This window comes from Pelophylax lessonae (assembly GCF_965119305.1).
Source record: "Pelophylax lessonae genome assembly, chromosome: 1".
NCBI classification, from domain to species: Eukaryota; Metazoa; Chordata; class Amphibia; order Anura; family Ranidae; genus Pelophylax; species Pelophylax lessonae.
This window is the reverse complement of record NC_138768.1, coordinates 553,380,289-553,391,224: the sequence shown is the minus strand read 5'-3', so window position 1 is coordinate 553,391,224 and position 10,936 is coordinate 553,380,289. Positions and strand designations below refer to the sequence as shown.

General features: G+C 44.9%; 1 protein-coding gene across 1 annotated transcript in view; it reads left to right on the top strand.

The window, feature by feature from the left end:
• The first annotated feature begins 1,169 nt into the window (after positions 1-1,169).
• LONP1 (lon peptidase 1, mitochondrial) overlaps positions 1,170-10,936 on the top strand; it is a 67,221-nt gene continuing 57,454 nt past the window's right edge. The window contains exon 1 of the mRNA XM_082255404.1: positions 1,170-1,666. Within this exon, the coding sequence (XP_082111530.1) occupies positions 1,190-1,666 (477 nt within the window). The 5' untranslated portion in view covers positions 1,170-1,189. The remainder of the gene's footprint in view (positions 1,667-10,936) is intronic.

Sequence of the window (10,936 nt, the reverse complement as noted above, 5' to 3'; positions counted from 1 at the left end):
GCACTGAGCACAGGACTGCATAATACACAGAGCACTGGGCACAGGACTGCATAATACACAGAGCGCTGGGCACAGGACTACATAATACACAGAGCACTGAGCACAGGACTGCATAATACACAGAGTGCTGGGCACAGGACTACATAATACACAGAGCACTGAGCACAGGACTGCATAATACACAGAGTGCTGGGCACAGGACTGCATAATACACAGAGCACTGGGCACAGGACTGCATAATACACAGAGCGCTGGGCACAGGACTACATAATACACAGAGCACTGAGCACAGGACTGCATAATACACAGAGTGCTGGGCACAGGACTACATAATACACAGAGCACTGAGCACAGGACTGCATAATACACAGAGTGCTGGGCACAGGACTGCATAATACACAGAGCGCTGGGCACAGGACTGCATAATACACAGAGCGCTGAGCACAGGACTGCATAATACACAGAGCACTGGGCACAGGACTACATAATACAGAGCGCTGGGCACAGGACTACATAATACAGAGCGCTGGGCACAGGACTACCCCCCCCCCCCCCCCAATCTGTTCATCTCCCATTCTCAGGCATCCACACAGTCAATTTTTGACTCTGCCTCTTCTCCACTGAACAGCAGCAGGAGCGGCAGTGAGATTGTCCAGCAGGGGGCGTCGGCTTCAGAGCCACCAGGCTGTTTCTCAGCCAGCATGGGATGCCTTGTCTACATTAATTCGGCCCTGAATCCAGGGACAGACTTGGAACGGGGAGAGTGTCCTCAATCCGGGAACTGTCCCTGGAAACCGGGGAAGTCTGGTCACCCTACCTTAGTGTGAACCATGGCTAAAGGGATGAGGTGGCAACCCTAATGTAAACATGCAGTAAAAAACGAGCAGTTATGTTCCGTTTCTGGTGTGAATGGGCCCTTAGGGCTTACAAACGCAATGCAAAGCCCATAAAGCGTACACAAATGCCTGTTACTGCATATGCATGTGTGAAAGGACCCTAAAACGTTTGTGTCACTGCTCAAGGTCACATACAGCTATTGCATAACATGCCCCCACCAAGCATGGTCAATGAGGATTCATCAGCATAGTGTGTGTCTGTAGCTGCCTGAGCATTGGTGGGTAGGCTCTGACGTCACTGTTGTGCGCCGGAAGCAGCGTGTTTGTCACCGGGTCGGAGAGAAGCTGACAGCATGACTGGTTATCAGCGGCTATGGAGCTGCAGCCGGTGGCTGGGACAATGCAGGGTCGGAATAATGGGAGCGGCACCGGAGACTGCCTGGAACCCGCACATAAGAGGCAGGCTGTACTCTGCTGTCAGCTCTTCCTATTACACTCAGGTTGCATCAAGCAGGACTCCACTGAGCCGCTGTGTCAGCGCTGCCTTTTCTTCTCATGTTCCTCAGCTGCATAGAGTGCACTGCCGATCTGTGCATGACTTCGGGAATAGGGGCAGCGGTGCTTTCTCTGGAGAGGACGGGGCACAGTCCGGGGAAGGAGGAGATGAGGGCAGCAGTGGGGAGGATGGTGGAGGGGCAGAAGGAGTCGCTTACAGCGCCCCCATAGTGACTGCTCTCACCCCTCTCATTGTTCCCGAAGTGTTCCCCAATGTGCCTGTCATCGCAGTGTCCAGAAACCCCGTCTTCCCCAGGTTCGTCAAGATCATTGAGGTAAGGGCTGACATTCACACTGGAGGGATCTAAGGAGAGAACAGGTTTAGGTGGAAGAAAAGCCGAACTAGAAGTATTCTCAAAAATGCCCCCTAACCCCCCCCCCATTCCCTACCCATCCTTTCCCTACCCATCCGTTAGAGCTGCACGATTCTGGATAAAATGAGAATCACAATTTTTTTGCTTAGAATAAAGATCACGATTCTGAAGAACTTTTTTTTATTTTAACTACTTGCCGACCAGCCGCCGCAGATTTACGTACAGGGGTTCACGCGACCCCATTCGCCAGCAGGGAAGCTGATCCATGGGACCGACGGCTGTGTTTGCCGCTGGGCACCTGCGATCGCTCCCCTGGAGAGAGAACGGCGGTCTGCTGTTCTTTCAGGAATCGATAAAAAGCTCCTGTGATCCTCCTATTTAGGAACACAGGTCTCTGTGTTGATGTCACAAGCCCATCCACCTCACAGTTAGAAAACACTCCCCTAGGTTCACATTTAACCCTTTGATCATCCCTGGGTTAACCCCCCTTCCCTGCCAGTGTCAATATTACAGTAACAGTGCATATTTTTAGCACTGATTACTGTAGTAATTAGGGATGCACCGATCCGGCTTTTTTGGAGCCGATACCGATATCTGGCGAGGTGAAATTGCGGATACCGATACGGAACCGATCCGGAGATGCACACAAAGCAAGCTGCTGCTTCATGTGTGTGGCTCCTCCATTCACAGGCGGAGTGCATCTGATATCACTCCACCTGTGAGCCGGACCAATACAGGAAGTAGCGGCTCCCATCCCATACTACTACTGCACCAAGTAAGGGATGGCTGAGCCGTTACTCGGCAAAAACCGGATTGGCCCGTGGGACGGCTGAACTTTACCGATCTCCGATCCAGCTATTTTGTCTGGATCGGGGCCGATTTCCGATCCGAATATTGGATCGGTGCATCCCTAGTAGTGTCAGGGGTCCGATCTGTCCGTCGCAGTCTCGCTAAAAAAACACTGATCGTCGCCATTACTAGTAAAAAAAAAAATGACATCTTTCCCCTAGTTTGTAGACACAATAATTTTTGTGCAAACCAATCAAAATACGCGTATTGGGATTTTTTTTACCAAAAATATTTAGCAGAATACAAATTGGCCTAAAATGATGAAAACTTTTTTTTCTGGGAATGTTATATAGCAGAAAGTGAAAAAAAAAAAAATATATATATATATATATATATATATATATATATTTTTTTTTTTTTTTTTTTTTTTTTCTGAATTGTCGCTATTTTGTGTTTATAGCGCAAAAAATAAAAATCGCACAGTTGATCAAAAACCACCAAAATAAAGCTCTATTTGTGGAAAAAAAAAGACATCAATTTTATTTGGGTACAGCGTCGCACAACTGCGCAATTGTCAGTTAAAGTAACGCAGTGCCAAATCGTGAAGAAAATGGCCTGGTCATTAAGGGGGAAAATCTTCCAGTCCAGAATTGGTTAACCACTTCCCGCAAAATCGCATACCCGTACATCATTTTGAGGAAGTGGTTGTACCCCGTGTGATGAGCGGACAGTCGGCTTTTATGTGATAAAAGCTGATGCGGCTAAGCAGCCGCTCGGCCATTATCACAAGCAGCAGAAGGGGACATCCCCCCCCCCCCCCAACCCCTCTCTTCCGCCGCATTGCCCGAGTCCCCCTTCCCATTGGGAGACCTAAGCTTCCAGCATGCATGTCCGCTGAGTCTCCGATGTAGTAACCTGGAAGCGGTCACTTCCGGTTTACTCGATAGCCAACGGCGACAATTTAAAAAGATCCCAAGTATTTAAAACTGCTGACCTTGGCGTTTTGAATACTTTGAAGTCTTTTAGACCCCAGATCCCTCCATTAAGAGTACCATTTCTATTACTGTCACAAGGGATGTTTACATTTCTTGTGACAGCAATTAAAGTGATCAGATTTTTATTTATTTTTTTTTTAAAGGGGAAAGCGTAAAAATAAAAAAATTAAGGAAAAAAAAAAGTTTTTTAAAGTGCCCCCTGTGCTCGCGCGCCAAAGAAAACCCATACGTAAGACGCACCCGCAAACGTAAATGGTGTTCAAATCACACATGAGCTATCACTGCGATCGTTAGAGTGAGAGCAATAATTCTGGCAAAATACCTCCTCTGTAACTGTGAATTGTTTTTTTTTTTTAAATCATCATCTTTGGAGGTTTTTAAGTACCGTAGTTTGTTGCCATTCCACGAGTGCATGTAATTTTAAAGTGTTATATGTTAGGTATCTATTTACTTGGCGTAAAATCATCTTTCTTAGTATACAAAAAATTGGGCTAACTTTACTGTTTAGCTTTTTTTAACCACTTAAGCCCCGGAGGATTTGGCTGCTAAAGGACCAGGGGTTTTTTTGCGATTTTTTTACTGTGTGATTTAACGGACAATTGCGCGGTCGTGCGACGCTGTACCTAAACGAATTTGACGTTCTTTTTTTCCCACAAACAGAGCTTCCTTTTGGTGGTATTTGATCACCTGTGCGATTTTTTGATTACGCGCTATAAACAAAAAAAGAGCGTAAATTTTGCAAAAATAACAATATTTTTCACATTTTTTTTATATGAAATTTCCCAAAAAAAATGTAAAAATCAAAATTTTTTAACATTTTTCGGCCAATTTGTTTTATGCTACCTGTTTGGTAAAAAAAATCGCAAAAAGCGTATTTTGATTGGTTTGCGCAAAAGTTATCGCGTTTACTAACAAAGGGAAAGATTTTTGTCATTTTTGGTGTTTTTTTTTTTTAACGCGTAATGGCGGCGATCTGCGATTTTTATTTTCGGTACTGCGACATTGCGGCGGACAGATCGGACCCTTGACTGACATTTTTGACACTTTTGGGGGTACCAGTGACATTACTGCAGTAATCAGTGCTATACATATGCACTGTTACTGCAAAGATGACACTGGCAGGGAAGGGGTTAACTTTATTGGACAGGGAGGGGTTAAGTGTGTCCTAGGGGCGTGATTCTAACTGTGCAGGGACATTCCTATTGGTGTAAAAGCAAAGATCAACCGTTCTACATAGTAGAACGGACAGATCTTTACTTTTACACAGGGAGAACTGACAGGCAGCTTGTTTACACAAGCCGCTCTGTCTTTATCCCTTCACAGGAGCGATCGTAGTGTGACTGGCGGACATCGAGTCCGCCGGTCACACGCACTGACTTGTCTGTGAACGAGCCGCGGCGGGCGCGCGCCTGCCCGCAAAAGGCTCGCAAGTCAGTGACAGGCGAGTGACATACCGATACGTCACTCTGCCTGGCCGGGGCTGACCGCCGCAGTATATAGTCGTGCGGCGGTCGGCAACCGGTTAAATTTATTAAAATGTATTTTTTTCCCAAAAAAAGCATTTGAAAGACCGCTGCGCAAATACAGTGTGACGTAAAATATCGCAACGACCGCCATTTTATTCTCCAGGGTCTCCGTAAAAAAAAAAACTATTTATAATGTTTGGAGGTTCTAAGTAATTTTGTAGCAAAAAATTCTGATTTTACCTTGTAAGCAACAAATGTCAGAAATAGGCCTGGTCTTTGAATTTCAAAATCAAATTTGAAGAAATGTAATGAAAAATAATGTAATGTGTAAAGAAATACCATTGTTTTTTTATATTGGCGTCTTTTTTTTTTAAGTACTTGCCGATACTAATTACAGATACCTACTGCAACTGTTTTGTTTACACTTGAGCTGTCAGCAGTGGTACAAAGCGGGTACAGGATTGTGTATATAGGATTGTATGGTTGTGTTTTCTTTACTGTTTTTTTTTTTGTTTTTTTTGTATTGGTTGAGCCAGATGGACTTGTGTCTTTTTTTCAACCTGACTAACTATTTAAAGCATTGAAAAGTTATTTTACAAATGGAATAAATTTATTTGAATTTTGTGATTTTTTTTTTAATGCGAAACATGTAAATATATGTTAAAGGTGTTAAAATATTCATGAACAAAGCAAAAAAAAGTTTTAATTATTAATAGTTTTGTAAAATAGAATTGGAAAAAAAATCAGGAAAATAATTAAATGGGGAAGGAAAATAAGGAGTTCATAAGGCTTGATTAGAGTAAAATAAGGGTTAATACTGGGTTAAACAGAGAAGCAACTTAATAAAAACCAAAAAATATATATATTTTTTTACTTGACAGGGTTGATTTAGGCCCCTTTCACACATACGGTCCGTTCAGTTCATCAGTTCAGTCACGTCAAAATGTATCCGTTTTTCGTCAGTTGTCGTCCGTTTTTCATCTGTTTTTTGTCCGATCCGTTTTTTTGATAGATGAAAAATAGGGCATTCATCCGTTCAAAAAAAACGGATGTTAACTGATGATCATCCGTTTTTACATAGAGATACATTGATGTCCGTTTTTCATCCGTCAACGGATGGATGAAAAACAGACAAACGGACAGCATGTTTGAAAGGAGCCTTAGGCTTGGCTCACGGCAGGGGTCTGGTGCGTTCCTGTTCACCCTTTCAGGTCAGATTTCAGTCTAAATATTTGGCTGAATTCAGACCTGAAACGGACCAGAAGATGCATTGGACTCCTGTGCAATTCGCATCGGAGCTGCTTCGAAGATATGTAAACCGGTTCCATAGAGAGCCGGTCACAATCGCCTGACATGCGAATTAGATGTGGAGAAAACCGCAATAGTGGGAACCCAGCCTCAAACTGACTGTTTGCAGACCAAAGTTCATCCTTTATTCTGTAAATGAATAAACAAAAGGACAGATAAGAAGATACAATGTTTATTTTTATCTCTTTTTCAGCACTACAATGTTGTTGATAAACATTACTGGCTGCTTTTTTTTTTTTTTTTTACAGCTGTGAGCAGAGGAACTGCTCTGCACTTTCTACATGAATTGTGGAAATGCTGGATTAAGATTGTGTGGGGGGTTGAATTGAGGTCGCGGTCTTTTAACAACTAATCATGCAGCTCTACTATCCTACCTTACTCGCCGATCACGTGATCCTGAAGTGCCAGCTCCCCGGTGACAGTGAGTGGCTGCTGTAGGGGAGAGGAGGTAGTGCCGACAATGGCTGGGCTGTGAGTGATATCACAGCTCCTGGAATTCACAGCTGTTGTCAAGCGCCCCCTTAGAGCTGCAGGATCACGTGACCAAAGTGTTCTCAGATTTAAAATTAGATACGTACACAGATCTTTTTTATTTTTATATAGGATAGGTAGGAGGAGGAAGAAAGAACATTTTTAAGCATAGATGTAGTCAGGGTTTTCTTCCACTTTAAGCTGTTGCCATCCGCATAACACAGAGGGCTGTACTGAGGCTATCGGGAGTACAAAAATGTCTCAGCATCAGTGGGAGTAGACAATCGCCCATCATTGGTGTCAGTGGGAGGAATTGTGCCCCATTTGTTGTTGATATTGGGAGGAATTGTGCCCTTCAATGGTGTCCGTGAATAAAATAGCAAACCAAGGGCCACACCCGCACCACTGTTTGGAGACCACTGGCATAGAAGAATCTAGGTAGAGACTAGGTTAGAGTGGAAGAAAGGTTACCAATATCTATTTTTAAAACTGTTAGCCCCCCCCCCCCACATTATAATGATTTTATCCAGACACATATGTGCGTTGTGTGAGTGTTAAAGCCCTTTTGATTAAAATGCAGTTTTAGTCTTATTTTAGTCATCTGAATTGTTTTAGCTTTAGTCGATTTAAAATAGCTTACATCCACCCCCCATAGTGACTACATGGGTCTTTTTTTCCTCCATCACAAGAAAAATTGGAACAGACGCATATGTTCCACATCTGATATCTGTTTGCATTCTGATCCAATTAGTCTTTGATCCCCTGCTAAGATGCTGAAGGGAGGGCACCCATGTCAAAGTGGTTGGGAAGGTAGAAGGTTTTTTACCTTAGTATATGCTATGCATTAAGGTAAAAAAAACTTCTGCGTGCAGCCCCCTATTATACTTACCTGAGCCTGTTCTCAATCCAGCACTGTGCCTGAGAGCAGCAGTGGCTTTCTCCCTCCTCACAGGGCAGATCGATAGCAGTGGGAGCCATTGGTTCCTGCGCTGGAGTAGGAGGCAGGGCCCAACCGCACTGTCTGTCTGAATGGATGCAGACATAATGGCTCAGGATCGAGCCCTCAGGTGCACCTGTGGTGGCACACCGAGAAGAACAGGAGCCAGGAGCATCGGCGGTGAACCCCAGAAGGAGAGGGTCACGGCTGCTCTGGGCAAAAATAAATAAAAGGGCCTTACATTGACAGAAATAAACATTTTACAGACTACCACAGACTTTATGCAGTGCAAATCATGTATAATGCTGTCCAAAATAAACTATGAAACTTTCTTTCTCAAGAACCGTACACAAACAAAATACTATGGTAGAAAATGCCCAAAAAATACCAGACACTCTAAAATTGGCTATTCCAGAAGGCTGCAGAATTGTAAGGCCATTTGAAATTCCACAGAAAAAAACAATATACATGATTGAAAAAAATCTAAACTGACCCCAAGAGTATTGTATTTGGGCCTAAATTCCCACGAGTCAGTCCAGAATATTGTCAGTTCTATATTGTGCATAGAACTGGAAGCAAAGACAGAGGCCGCACCGACCTCGCGCATTACCTCCGATAAAACATCTTTATTACAGTGAGTTAAGATATATTCTCCCAAATGAAGATAACAAAAAGGCATATCAACAATATTGTTGCAGCATCTGGGATGTCGCATCACAGTAATGAAGTCCTTCTGCAGCGACTGGCTGCTATAAACAAGTTCTTAAATTTTTTACTACATATAAAATAGAGCTGCATGATTAATCGTTAAAGAATTGCGCTCTCGATTCACTTCCCCCTCACGATCTTAAAACTGCATGTCCTCGCTTCTTACAGAGCCGTTCTCTGCTCGCTCACTCAGCTGTCAAAAGAAAGCCTAAATGTTTATCAACATTGTTAAGGCTGCTAGATAACTATAAACACAATGCTTTAGCCCCCGTTCACACTGGGGCGACCTGGTCGCCTGACAGGTCGCCGTAGGTCGCCTTCCATAGAGAAGCTGCAGACCCGTTCTAATAGGAGCGACACAAGACAAAGGGTCCGGAGCTTCTTTGGGGCGACCCGGAGCGACCTGCATAGACTTCAATGTTATGAAGTCCGTGCCGGCCGCTCCGAGGTCGCGGTGCGAGCAGCGCGCCGCGACCTATGAGGTTGCACGGCAAAGTAGCGTCGCCCCAGTGTGAACGTGGCCTTACAATGTATCTTTTCCTTCTTTTAAGCCTCATACACACGCACCGATTGTTGGCCGACCGATAGGCCGTCTTTTGTCCAGTGTTGTGTTGGTTGAAATGTGCTCTAGACTTGCACTGGACTTTTGTTGGCCGACAGAAACCAACTTCAGAAGTGATGTCATGTTCTGGTTTACTTTCCGTGGTTTTTTTCTTCTCTGAGCATGCCCAGTCTTGCTCATCATATTTTTGTCTGCCGAAATCTGTACTGACTGAAGAACAATCGGCCGTTCTGTTGTTGGCCAACAAAAATTTTATAGCATGCACACTAGGGCTGTACGATATTGAGAAAAAAAGTAAATTGCGATATATGGTTTTCAACGATATATATCGCGATATGGAACTGGGTGGAATGCAGAAGACACTGACAGTGCAGTTGGGACTCTCAGTGGTGGTAGGAGTATCCGCCGGTGACCTCCTTTGATCCTCACTTGCGGAGACGGAGGAGCTGTGGGCCCGAAGCAGGCACAAGGTATGACGCCCACTGAGTATCTGCATGTTATGTGCGGCTCCTCCTCTTTGCCATGTAAACAGCGGTCACCTGGGTAACGTGTGCGGTAGGGTTGGGGGCCCCCCAGTCCAGTGTCTTCCATGATCCGGGCTGTCCGCACGTGCACAACAATTTGCGGCTTGTGTTATTGTTCCGCCGTGTGCGGTGTTGTGTCGATATCGGTTTCCCCATGCTTTCGGCTGTGATTGGAACTCCGCCCCTCCAGCCCTCCCAGCTCTGCCTCTAGTCTCCAGCCGACCATTACTCCACCCTTCTCCGCCCATTGTCTCTCCTGGCTGCATCGGGGGCATGCACGGGGGCGGGATCAGGCTGTAATGTGTTGTAAATAGTCAATGGAGAGACAATGGGCGGAGCAGGGCGGAGTAATGGTTGGCTGGAGACTAGAGGCAGAGCTGGGAGGGCTGGATTGCATCAGGCTGGAGGGGCGGAGTTCCGATCGGCTACCAGCACTGTGAGTCCTCCCCCCGAGTCCCGACTTCTCCCTGCCTAATGCTAATGCTAAATATCGTGTCTTCGGCGATATGAATATCGCCCACGCCCGCAGAACGATAGTCAATATCACATCGACTATCGTTCAGCCCTAATGCACACCAGATTTTTTTCGGCCGAAAATTCGCAGTTGGTTGTCGGAAGCATCATACTAACAAGCTGACAATCGGCCAATCGGACGTTGGCCGAAAATTTACGGCCAACAATCGGTGCGTGTGTTCGGGCCTTAGATCAAAGGAATGAACCTTCTGTCTGTAAGGCCCCTTTCACACGAACGATCCGATCAGATCCGCCTGTCAGTTTTTCACGCGGACCTGATTGGATCCTCCATGCCTCCCTATGGAGCAGCGGATGTCAGCGGTGACATGTCCGCTGACACCCGTTGCTATTTGATCCGATCCTGTCCGTGAAATCCTTACGGATGGAAATCCTATTTTCCATCCGTCCAGCGGATTGGATGGGATCGGAGGAGAACGGACCGCCTGTGATTCCCTCGTAGAGGACAGCGGGGACCTGACAGCTCTGTCTAAGCACACAGAGCGGAGACGTAGCTGTCATCCGCCTGCTCAGCAGGGATCGGCGGATCAATCCGCCCACTGAGCAAAATGGATTCCGCCAATGGAGCGGACAGTGTAAAAGGACCCTAAGTGAGGACAGTTTAACCTCCTTAAAGACTGAACCTTTTTCTGACATTTGTTGCTTACAAGGTAAAAATCTGTATTTTTTGCTAGAAAACTACTTAAACCCCCAAACACTATATATATATATATATATATATATATATATATATATATATATATATATTTAGCAGAGACACTAGAGAATAAAATGGCAATTGTTGCAATCTTTTATGTCACACTGTATTTGCGCAGAAGTCTTGCAAACGCAGTTTTTTGGGAAAAAATACGCTTCAATAAATTTAAAAAAAAACAAAACAGTAAAGGTACCCCAATTTTTTGAAAAAAAAATCGTGATTCTCATTTTATCCAGAATTGTG